The 11,687-nt window shown below is 57.6% G+C and overlaps 2 protein-coding genes across 5 annotated transcripts; one reads left to right on the top strand and one right to left on the bottom strand.

Annotated features, from left to right (window-relative positions):
• The first annotated feature begins 783 nt into the window (after positions 1-783).
• Positions 784-2,982, top strand: GPHA2 (glycoprotein hormone subunit alpha 2). Its single transcript, XM_043581647.1, has 4 exons — positions 784-1,723; positions 2,076-2,178; positions 2,342-2,526; positions 2,641-2,982. Exons 1-4 carry the CDS (start codon positions 1,586-1,588, stop codon positions 2,740-2,742), a joined length of 528 nt encoding a protein of 175 aa, XP_043437582.1. The 5' UTR covers positions 784-1,585; the 3' UTR covers positions 2,743-2,982.
• Positions 2,979-11,446, bottom strand: PPP2R5B (protein phosphatase 2 regulatory subunit B'beta). 4 transcript variants are annotated; one of them, XM_043581635.1, is made up of 14 exons: positions 10,843-11,424; positions 9,954-10,406; positions 9,001-9,197; positions 8,285-8,386; positions 8,059-8,151; positions 7,802-7,932; positions 6,656-6,715; positions 6,447-6,555; positions 5,843-5,896; positions 5,720-5,770; positions 5,479-5,598; positions 4,480-4,607; positions 4,144-4,245; positions 2,979-3,770 (listed from the first exon to the last, which is right to left on the bottom strand). In XM_043581635.1, exons 2-14 carry the CDS (start codon positions 10,150-10,152, stop codon positions 3,623-3,625), a joined length of 1,494 nt encoding a protein of 497 aa, XP_043437570.1. In that variant the 5' UTR covers positions 10,153-10,406; positions 10,843-11,424; the 3' UTR covers positions 2,979-3,622. The 4 variants fall into 4 exon arrangements, with proteins under 4 accessions (XP_043437570.1, XP_043437568.1, XP_043437569.1 ...); XM_043581634.1 differs by lacking the exon at positions 2,979-3,770 and adding an exon at positions 3,777-4,035 and having other exon boundaries at positions 10,843-11,437; XM_043581633.1 differs by having other exon boundaries at positions 5,720-5,896; positions 10,843-11,426.
• Between the last annotated feature and the right edge of the window lie 241 nt (positions 11,447-11,687).

The following is an 11,687-nucleotide window of genomic DNA, read 5'->3' as shown; positions in this document are numbered from 1 at the left end:
GTTCACCCAGTTTGGCCCCAAAGTGCACCCTCAGTGCATAAATGCTTTCCACTCACCTACCCCCTCTGGCTTTTGATAGAACAGTTTAGCTTCTCAGATCAACTGCAGGTCAGCCCAGGTTAGGGCCCCTGGAGAAGACCAGGGCACCCCAGCTCTGACTTCATGTAACCCAGAGGCTGGGCTGGGACAGACAGATTAGACTTGTGTTGTGTGGCCACCGAAGACCAAATGGGAATTTAGGGAAACTCAGTTTAGCTCAGAACAAAGGGTTCTGTTATAAATGTCCAGTATTAGAATGGACCACCTTGTGAGGTAATGGGTCCTTGTCACCTCTAGTCTTTAAACAGAGCTGACGGTCCATCAGATGCTAAAAGGTTCCCATGATTAATGGCAGTGTTGGGGCTGGAATGCCTAGGTCCCTTGCAGGCCCCTTGTTAGGCTGCCTCACCCTGGATGGGGAGAAGAGGTGGATGCTGTGGACATGCCCAGGTCCTGAGGAGAGAAGTGGAACTGGAGGATTAAGGACAAGTTGCGTTTATGGCCTTTGCCCTATGGTCCCAAACATGGCCTGCTTTACAAAGCTGTCGAAGGCACACTGCAGAATCTAGCGAAGTGAGCGCCATTCTGACCCTGAGTAGCTTACAGTGAAGCCTTGGCAAAGTCACCTTCCTCTCTGGTTCTGATTTTCTCATCTGAACACCGAAGGGGAGATCCAGTGAGCTCTCGAGCACCTTCAGGCCATGGCAGTCTGTGTGGCCGGCTCTGCCTTTCTGAGCAAATCAGTGAAGTAGTGGCCCTGGGGTGTAAGGGGCCAAATCACCATAGGCTTCTTCCTGATGTCCTGCAGCTACTGCTGATGGGGAGCTTTTCCAACTTGCCACATTCTTGCCCCAAGTGTAATTTAGCACCATGTGTGGATAGCAGATTTAGCCTGATGTTAACTAGCTGTGTGACTTTTAGTAGCTTTCCTTTTAGAAGACTTAGCTGCTTTACCTATAAGACCAGAGCCAGAGCTGGACTAAACAATGGGATTTACTGGGGGTGACAGCTCCAGACTGTTCTAGGAGTTAGGACCCTGTCATTCCAGGAACTAAGGGGATCCCTACTCTGTGGCTGACCCCCAGGATGAGAAGTCATCCACCTGACAGTGAAAGTGAAGCTCTAAAGATGGACTTGGAACCCTCCGTTCCCTCCAACTCTGCCACCAAGCATATCTCAGGAGGCCCTTACTGGTGTCATTTCCCTTGTCCCTCTGCAGTGGCTAAAGGATAACCTGGGAGGAGCTTAGGAGCTTTAAGTTCGGGGTGGCAAGGCCCTGAACAGGGGAATGTCCTGTCCACAGTCACACGGCAAAGAAGAGAACCCTCAGCCCACAACTCGGCCCGGTCTTGAGCCCTCTCTCCCCAGCTGCCTACAAGCCACCCATTCCACCAGTTGGTGGGCTTTTTTCCACATCTCACTTCTTCCAGCCCTGGACCTCAGACAGCAGAAAGCGGCAGAAGCCATTCTCTGAGGACCGCACCTCAGAGAAGAGCTGGATCTCCCAGGTGGGATTTGCTCTAAGGCCTCTGGCAGGGAGGCAGGCATGAAAGCTGATCCCCAAGAGGGCGTGGCTCCAGAAAGCTGGCAAATAAAAATCCGGAGAGCCAGCACCGTCTGGAGACCCACAGAGGACCTGAGGAACCCGCTCAGCAAGCCACTCAGTTCCTGGGCCTTGGAAGTGGTAAGCCTCCTGAGGCAGGAGGAGCCCGGGGAGGACCTGGGGACTGCGAGTGGGGCAGATGGAGGGAGGCAGATGTTTGTGCTCCGATGGTAGAAGAAATTTCAGGGGAGAATCACTGCAGCGAGCTGACAGCTGCTCACACTCCCACCCAGCAAGAGAGACCCCCAGGCAGACACACACATGCGCCCAAAGACGGATACGGGGAAAAGACAGCCCCGCTCACAGGCTTGCCTCACCCCAAGCAGAAAGAGCGGCCCAACCCTGGCTCATTCACCTGGAGGCACACAGTAAAGAGCCCCCCCTCCCACCCGCACACTGATCTAGAGCCCGCTCTTTACCCGCTGTGTTTCAGATACCCATGGCATCCCCCCACATGCTGCTCCTCTGCCTGCTGGTCCTGGCAGTCACCGAAGGCTGGGGTCGGCAGGTGGCCGTCCCAGGCTGCCACTTGCACCGTGAGTAACCCCGGGAGCAGAAAGCTGGGTGGGAGCAAACAGCTGATGGACTGGACCGAAGGTCAGGCAGCACCCTCAGTGGACCACCCCCTGAGGTTCCCGCAACAGGAGCTAGGCGAGGCTTTGCAGAGGCTCCATCTGCCACTTGCCCGTCTCCTTCTAGCCTTCAACGTGACAGTGCGAAGTGACCGCCAAGGCACCTGCCAGGGCTCCCATGTGGCACAGGCTTGTGTGGGACACTGTGAGTCTAGCGCCTTCCCTTCCCGGTACTCTGTGCTGGTGGCCAGTGGCTATCGACATAACGTCACCTCTGTCTCTCAGTGCTGTACCATCAGTGGCCTGAAGAAGGTGAGAAGGCCTAGCCCAGTAGTGGCTCATTGGGGGTGGGGAGAGACCAGAGGAGATGGGGATCTAAGATGGCCCAAGGAAGGTGAATGGAACATGGACCCCCTTCTCCCACAGGTAAAGGTGCAGCTGCAGTGTGGGGGGGACCGGAGGGAGGAGCTGGAGATCTTCACGGCCAGGGCCTGCCAGTGTGACATGTGTCGCCTCTCGCGCTACTAGCCCCTCCCTTCCCTTCCTCCTTCCCCTTGGTCAGAGGGTTTGAGTTGGAGTATATCCCAAATATCCTGAGCCTCGTTGAGGACAACAGCTCCAGCTCTCTTAAGAGTCCGTGATTGTCACCTCCAGAGAAGAGGGGAGTTTCTCTCTCCTCCCTGCCTCTGCCTGGCCTCGTAACCAGCCTATCTAATCATTTCACTCCATTCTTTGTCCCTACCCCTAAATAAAGCAAGCAATTCTCAAGTTTCTCTCTTTATTAAGTCTACCCCCAGGCAGGGGAAGGGGGACAGACCATGGTAACTGTGACACCCCCCCCCCACCCTAGGACACGGGGAATCTCTCCTGCCTATGCCCTCACCCCTCCCCCTGCCCAATAAATAAAAAGGGGACAAGGAAGTACAGGGTGAGGGAGAGGAGGGAAAGAAAATGCCCCAGGCCCAGGACAGCGTCTGTGTTGGGGGTGAGCTGGGGAGAATAAATAGACCATGGATCCCATGGTGGGGTGAGGAAGGACCTCGTGCTGGCACGAGGCAGGGCAGGCAAGGGGCTAAGTGCCCTTGCTCTAGGCAGGAGCCGGGGTGGGAACCTGGCTGCAGTCTGGAGCCCAGCTTTGCGGGGCAGGTGCAGTCCCTGATGGCAGCTTCCTGGTCAAGCCTGCCCTGGTCGAGTCCTGCCACAAAGGCCTGAGAGTTCTGTTGCCAGGACCACCATCTCTCCTCCTCTCCCCATAGCAAAAGCTGCCCATGCCGGGCCAGGCAGGGAGCCCTCCAGGCCCGCTCTGGCAAGGCCAGGGGTAGGTGTGTGTCTCTCTGGGCCCCTGGGCAGGAGAGGGGATGGAGGGACTGAGAGCTCCGAATTTAGCTCTTCCCCTTCTAGGGGATCTCTAGCTCTGACCCCCACTGGTGGCCACCTGGGGTGTAAGCCGCTGGAGGGGGGCCTCTTTGGCCCCTTGGGTCCCCTGTAACCGGCGTAGCCGTAGCTCCTCCAGGCCTTGCCATAGCTCCTGACGCTCCCGGGCCTTCTGCTGCTCCCTGGGGAGAGAGGGTGAGGCAGCTCCCATACCAGGGCCGCTCTACAGTCCAGCCTCCCTTACCACCACCCCACTGTAAAGGGGCTGTATGGGAACCTTCCACTTAAGGCAAAGGGCATTGGGAAACTGGCCCCGGTCTGCGGTGGTGAAGCTGAAGGGGAGGAAGCTCCATACCTGGAAGGACGTGGGAGCACGACTGGAGGAGGCAGTGGGGGGCTGGGCGTGGATGGCCCGGCACTTGGCAGGAACACAGGGACACTAAACATCTGATCAGATAGGGTGTGGGGCCGTCCTCTTAGGCTCCCTCCAACCACGAGGAGCTAGCTCCTTCCTGCTTTTTTCCCCTCTCCCCCCATGCCCAGCCCGACACTCACTGCTGCTTCTCTAGCTTGTAGGAGGCTGTGAGCTCATCAAACAGCTTTCCATTCATCTCCATGAATGTCTTGAGCACATTGTAGATCAGAGATACGATGGTTCTTAGCAGGGTCCAGCGAAGGGGGAGGGGAAGAGAAGAACTTCAGTTAGGCGCCCCCTCCCTCTCTAGGACTCTGCCTGTCCTAGACAGCATGCAGCCGTGAACACCACAGGCACTGCTCTCTCCCTGCCCCCTTTACCATCCCTGACCCTCTCCAGCTAGGAGTCATCCCACATCTGGACTGGTCGACCCTGGAACCAGCTTCTGTGGGGTGGGTCAAGGCCTGGGCACTCACTGATTCCAGTGTTCCTTAGAGACTTGGTAGAGGGTCCCAAACACAGCAGGCAGCACAGTGTGGCAGTTGTCCTCAATGAGGCTCAGGATATACTCGTTGTTCCAGAAATACAGAGCCCGCTCTGCAACCTGGGGGCAGGGCAGCAAGGTGGCAGAGTGGGCGCCTGGTAATGGCTTCCCTGCGTGTGCAAGGGCCCGGTGTCCACCCCCACCTCAAAACCCAGGGAGCTCTGCCTCAGCTCATCTGACCCACTGGAGGAGGCAACGCAGTGAGGAGAAAAGAACACTGGGTTTGGAGTCCAACGCTCAGGGTTGAATCCTAGCTCCACTACACATGGGACGTATGACCTAGGGTGAGGCGTTTAACCTCTCGGCCTCAGTTTTCTCATCTGTAAAATGGGGCTCATAATAGCTCTCTCCCCCCACCCGGGGCTGCTGTAACCATCAAATGAGGTGTTTAATAAATTTAAGTACCAGAGTCACTGTGAGAAGAACTGACTTCCACCAGATTGAGGCTCATAAGATTGAGGGAGACAGTCTGCACACACGTGCAGGAAAAGAGCAGTTATGGCCAGCCTGAGAAGTGGAACCGCCTGGCTGTGCCCTGGAGTGGGACTGATGAAATCAAAAGCCACTAAGAAGAGGGAGCAGGGATAACAACCCATTCTGGAGCACACTGCAGCTTACGAAATAGGTTTGCACTACGTAGTTCTCAGACCTCATCACCATCTGGGGAGGAGATCCCTGTGGTCCCCTTCACAGATGAGGGAGCTTCGTCAGATTCAAGTGGCGGAGTGATTGCCTGTGACCCCTTAGCCCCTCGGGAGTACAGCTGAAGCCTGACCCTAGGTCTCCTGACCTGAAGTCCAGCATGTCCCCGTCACCAGACCCTGGAGGGTCCAGAGGAGACACTGAGGGCGCAGGGAGCGGTGTTTGTTCGACTGGCCAGCCCTCCTAGTCCCTACCCTGGCTCCCACTCTTACCTGTTCAGACCCCATACCTGGAAATGGGGGCTAGACACACAGCGGGCCACCTGCTTGAAGAGGGGTTCCTGGATCTTCACAAACTGGGAAGGCTCGATGACATCAAGAATCTCTTCCATCTCCCCCAGAAACATCACCTGGAGGTAGGGACACAGGACACGGCAGTTCCCATCTCCCCCCACACACGCATTTGACCACCCTCCAGAAACAGCCCTCCTGATCCCTCCCCCTGGTGGGCATCAAAGCCCTTCTTCGTACCTCCTTCTGGGTACAGGTTTTTGGCCAGTATTTGAGCAGCCCCCGGATCACCTGTGGGAGTTGAGGCAGAGAGGAGTCAGACCTGCAGGGGTGGGGCCTGCCTTGCCCCCCAGAGGTACTCACGTGCTCTGTCAAGGTGGCGTCTTTCTCCAGGAACTGCACCACACAGTATGCCAGCTGAGGGGGGAGGCAGGTGGGTGGAGAGAAGGAGGACTGGGGTCAGGAGGGGACCAGGACGGGAGGCCACATGTCTGCTCACTTACTGTGTCTACTCTCTCGTTACTAAACGTTTATTGACTGACTACCTATGACGTGCCAGACACCGTGCTCTGTGTGCAGGGACACAACCGTGTTCACCCAGGAGGAACATTCAGCACACCAGTCCTTATACATTTTACAAAAGCTTCCATAATTGAAATCTGTGTCACAATCTGTGGGACCGTGGCAAGAGAAGAGTTTAATCCTGCCTAGGGCAGGTCAGGAGGGAAAGGGCTGGGAAGTCTTCACAGAGCTGATGTCTGAGATCAGCCTTAAAGCGTCATGGAAATTCTCTAAGGTAGACGGAACAGAATTAGTAAAGGAAAAGAAGGTAAGGGAGGGAGGATCCCATGAGTTCAGGACTTAGTGTGTGGCTGGAGCAAAATGTTGGGCTGACCCGGATGACCGGATGGCTGCCCTGACTGTGTCAGGATCTCTCTGCTGTGGCAGGGCCAGGCCTGGGCCTCACCTGGGCATGAAAGACAGACAGTGACTTGACAGAGTGCAGGGGAATCAGGACCCGGACCAGGAACTGCTTGTGCTCGGTCTTCAGGGGCAGCGCAAAGCCATTGATGATGCTGAGGTGGGGGCAGAAGAGAGGAGGAGGGCTCAGAAGACCGGGCCTCAGTCTTTCCTCCCAGAATCCTGATGCTCCGGCTGAGGCCCAGAGAGAATCACCTTCCTAAGATCTCCAGCAGCTCAGCCACACCATTGAAGTGCTCGAGTTCATAGATGAACCTGCAAGAGAAAGAGAAGGATGCGGAAGGGCTCAGAGAGATCGGAGCAGGCCCAGCCCCTTCTCAGCTATCCTGCCTGCCACCCCATCCTGCGCACTAATCCAACTGTCTCCCAACCCAGAGGCTGAGCTCCCTTCCCAACACCCCAAACCACGCCCCACTGAGATCCACACCCACAGGTGAATCACCCTCCTCAGCCCAACCGCTGGTGCTCAAACCTCTCTTCTAGGAAGCATTCCAACTCTTCTCTTTCTCCCCCAGACCCTAATTCTCATTTTCTGGCCCCCCATCCAGTCAGCAGGCACCCAGGCTGCATCCTTCACTCTTCATGCCTTTCAACCCAATGAATAACAGACACTAAGAGCATCTAGTCTGTGCTATGGACTTCTCAAAATGATCCTGAGAGATAGGGTTTATTAGATCCATTAAACAGATAAGAAATCGAGGCTCGGCAGTTTGATGACACCCGCCCCAAAGTTAATAAGCAGGATTATTATTGAACTACAACTCCTGGAGGACGGGGATCAGGTCTCACCTATTCTGTAGCTAATAACAACAAGAACAAATGTTTCAGCCTTGGTCAAGGAGCTATATGCTGTGTGCTTTGGAAGCACTGCCTTGTTTCATCGTGATGACTGTCCCTGGGTTAGTGTAGCTAGCATTCCCATTTTAGAGATGGGAGAACCTAAATGATTCGCCCACAGTCTCCCAAACATTTGAACCAAACTCAAAACAGGCCACCTAGCTCCAAAGCCAATCTCAACTCCTTCCTACCCTTGTCCAGACCCATGGGGCCCCCTGATGCCCAGTGGGCATCATTGCTCAATACACATTTGCAGAAAGAATCTCTTCATTTGGGTCTTTATGGTCCAGCACAATAAAGATCAAAAGATTTGGATCCTAGGCTCCTAGGACTGACCGAGTCCCTGCAAACTACTTCATCTCCCTCAGCCTCTATTTTTTTCATCTGTAAAATGGAAATAAATACCCTTTCCCTGCTGACCTCACGGGAGCCTTTGCCTCTGTCTTCTCCCCTGCAGCTCCCCTCCCTCCCCAGGTCTCAGCTGGGCAGGCAGCAGGCACCCACCGGAGGAAGATGTGGCTGCACTGTTTGCGGATGTAGGCCCGGAGCCCCAGGAACTTGCCATAGACCCGGTGCAGGATGGTCTTGAGGTACTCACGCTCCCGGGGGTCCTCACTATCAAATAGCTCCAGGAGCTGGGGGACCCAGGGTCAGGGGTCAGGGAAGAGGCCAAGCCCAGGTTGCTCCCATCCTATCCCCACACCCCTCAGAGAGCCTGCCCCTGTCCCATGGCACCACCCGGCCTGGGCTCCCCACTTCACCATCAGGACAAACTTTTGATCCACATATCTCTTGGCCACAGAGGGTTGGAAGTCTGGGCTCTCCAAGAAACGCAGGAAAAACTCATATACCAGCTGAGAGAGGGGAAAGACAAAAAGGTGACTGCAGGAACAGCCTCCCTCCTCCCCCTACCCGCCCTCTGCCAGTCTAGGAGGCCATCCCCCCCTCTACTGAAACTCAGCTCCCTGCCTTCCCCAGCCCCCATACCTGCAGATGTGGCCAGGAAGGCTCAAGGTTGGGCTCATCCTCTTCAGGATCAAATTCAGGGTTCTCACTGGGTGGCAGGGTCCGGAAGATATTCACTGAGATCTGAAGGGCAGGGGCAGGGTTCTTTTAGGAAGAGCCCTCGAAGGCAGAAAAGCCAGGAGGTCCCTTATCCAAAGGTCTAACGAGCCTCAGCACCTTCCCCGGCAAGCAATTCACTCCTCAGCGATCATGACCTGAACATATGGAAGCCCTGGGTTGGGGGCTGGGGACCCAGGGATAAACAAGTCACATCCCTGCCCTCTATCGGGTACTGGAGTCCAGCGGGGATGACAAGATGTTAAGCAATAAGGTCTACGGACATCCCAGTCAGCAGAAAAGGAGGTGTCTAGCCTGGACACGGAGACGCTTCTCTTCACTGAGAAGAGGCTGCACCTGAGCTAGGCCATGGCAACAAGGGACACGATGGGAGTGCACGCCAGGCGTCAGGAGAGCATAAGCGAAAGTGCAGGGTGGGACAGGCCCAGGAGGCACCGAGGGACCTACACTGGCCAGATGCAGTAGGGCTGCGGGGAGGAGGGGAGGAAGATGTAGGCCCGGAAGCTAAGCCAAAGAGCATGGGGTTATCCTTTGCAGAAAAAGGGGAGCACAGGCAGGTCAGTAGGGTTCCATGTCCCCCAAGCCCTCCCCCAGAGGCCGGGAGCCAGGCAGGTGCTTACCATGCGGATGATGTCAGGGTAGACAGGCTCAATGAGGACCCCCCGGGTGCTCCCCACACACTCCACCAGCTCATTGAGCGCTGCCCGCTTCACCTCCTTCCCCTTCAGGTCAGCCACACAGTCCAAGAAGTCAAACATCACCCCACATTGGGCCAGCTTCCGGCTCAACAGCTCGTGCAGCTCAGAGGCTGGCACATCTGGGGAGAAGGGAGGGGGCTGAGCCTGCGCGCCGGTTACCACAGCTCTGGGCATGGATGAACCTTCCTAATCCATAGAGCAGCCTCCCCCTGCCCCCAGCCCCAATGCTCGTGTCATCCTCCACTCTTTGCAGACAGCAAATGCCTCCTGTCCCACCCTCCATTCCTGCAGGATAAAGGAGCTGCTTCTCTTCCTAACCCAGGCTCAGAGAGCAGGATGGCCTGACTCAAAGCAAGGTAAGAGACCCTGGATGCCCGGGCTTGCCACGGGTGCCCAAAACAACCATGCCACCCTTTCATAGGTGGCACTCTGTTCTAAGAGCCAGAGATGAGAAGGAGGGTGGGTGCTGAGGATCTCCAGGGTACCCTCTGGCTCAGCCAGTCGAGCCCCGTGGCCCAGAGGTGAGGACCCTACGTGGTGATCACAGGGAGCTGTGCTGAGCACCTGCTCCAGGACCCTGGCGGTAGCCTCCTGGAACCCAGACTGTGGGCCCCACCCTCGGCCGTGGTCTGCCCCCCCAGGGTGGTGCCACTTCCAGATGCCCCACCTCCAAGGATGACAGGCCAGTCAGGCTATGCGTCAGCAGAGGGCTGGAGCGCTGGGGGTGGGGGTCATCTCCAGTGCTGGAGTCCCCAGCCCAGAAGGAGCCATCTAAACCCTCTGATCACAGTGGCCAGCTGCTTCTCACTACCCGCCGCAGCGTTGCTTGCCCGCTCTGGGACTCGGGTACCCTGGCAGCCAGCCGCAGGGCTCACCTTTGAGCAGGGGCAGTGGAGTGAGCTCTTGCTGGTTGCTCTGATAGCGGAACTGAGAGGAGCTGTGGGAGCGCCGGGGCCGGGCCCTGCGGAGGGAACGGCGGGAGAAGCCGTCCACCTTGTCGGGTGGGGGCACAGGCGACAGCCCAGGGGAAGAGGGGCTGGTGGGGGTGCTCGCAGGGGGCAGTTTTGTCTCCATGGTGGCCAGGCGGTGGGTCAAGCCTTCAGGGCCCCTGGGGTTCCCTCTGGGCCCGGAGGATGCCGAATGAGGTGAGGCTGACTAACTTGGGCCCATCCTGGGGCGGGGGGGGGGCACACAACCACAGTCTGGGCCCCCCCCCAGGGCCTTCGGCAACTGCCCAGTCCTGGGGGGCAGCAGAGTAGAGAGGAGGATGGCTCAGGCCTCAGGTCCTGGGGTTCCCGAAGAGTCCAGTTAGAGTTCCCACCCTGGTTCTTTTGAAAATGAAGTCAAGGCAGAGACATCAGCAAGAGAAACAGAGAGAGCCTGTCAGTTCTTCCCAGAAAGACCGCGTGTGCGGCTGCTCCAGTCTTCTATTCCCTCCTACCTTTGCCCAGACCCTAAATACAGGTGCAGCCCATTCCCACAGGAGCATATCCCACCTTCCCCTAGACCTAAAGGCCCCAGGCTCCAAAACAATCCCTCTCCAGTCCCTACCCAGGATGGGGAAACCCCATCCTCATCCCTGGCCCCTAACAGCATGGGGCCCCCTTCTGCTCCACTAATACAGGCCACCAGCGACTTCCCCAAGAATGGGGTCCCTAATCCCACACACCCCCCCTCCCTCCTAAAACCTGGCATCCTTCCCCACCCCACCTCCTCTTCCTTGCCCCGCAAATCTCATCTGCCTCCCGGTGCGGGGACACTCACTTCTCAGAAGCCCAGACTTCCGTCCCCGACCACAGGGGACTGCGGGTGGGGAGGGGCGGCCGATCAGGGCTCCTTCGCAGAGGTTCCGCTCCGGGCGCTGGCGCTGGGTGGCGGCGCTCCCGGGTTCTCTCTTCGGCTCCGGAGGGGCCGGAGCATGCCCCCAGCTCAGCCCCTGGTCGGGGTGCGGACGGCTGGCACGCTCTGGGCTGACCCGAGCAGCGCGCGGACCTCTCCTCAAGTCGTGGGACCCGACCCAGCACGACGCGACGCCGCGGGAGCCCCGGCTCTGGGCGCACCGGCACCCGCCGCCCAGCTGCTCAGGATGACATCAAGTCACCTCCCCCCGCCCGGCCCGCACCTCCCCGAGGGCTGGGTAGTTGCGGGGGGGCGGGGGGGGGGGCTGCGTCAGGATGTTCCCGGGGGCCGCTGGGAGATGTAGTCCCCGCACCGCTTAAAGGGGGCTGCCGGAGCAAAGGGGTAGTGCCTGCACGGTCCTGGGGTCAAAGCTTAAGCAGAGCGGGATGACGTCCAGCTGGGGCTAGGCTCCCGGGTTCTAGAAGGGAGACCACCTAGGAAGAGAGGACTCAGGAGTCTGCATCGAGAAGCTGGCGGTGATGTTGGGACCCTGGCAGGAAAGAGGCCCGATCCTATACCAGAAGCAAAGATTTGGCCTGCTCCCTCTGTGCTCCAGGCATTTCAGCCCCATGGGAATCCCACCCTCACCCCAGAATGGCAGGACACTTGAGAACCCACTAGGAAACTGGCACTGAACTGGTTAATAATCTGCAGTGAGCAAGAGCCTGCTGGGAGAGGTATGGTGCATTCAAGACTGCTGGGAAATGCAG

This window comes from Prionailurus bengalensis, chromosome D1 (genome assembly GCF_016509475.1).
Source record: "Prionailurus bengalensis isolate Pbe53 chromosome D1, Fcat_Pben_1.1_paternal_pri, whole genome shotgun sequence".
Classification (NCBI taxonomy): Eukaryota; Metazoa; Chordata; class Mammalia; order Carnivora; family Felidae; genus Prionailurus; species Prionailurus bengalensis.
Note: the sequence above shows the minus strand (reverse complement) of the source record. Positions and strands in the feature narration are given on the sequence as shown.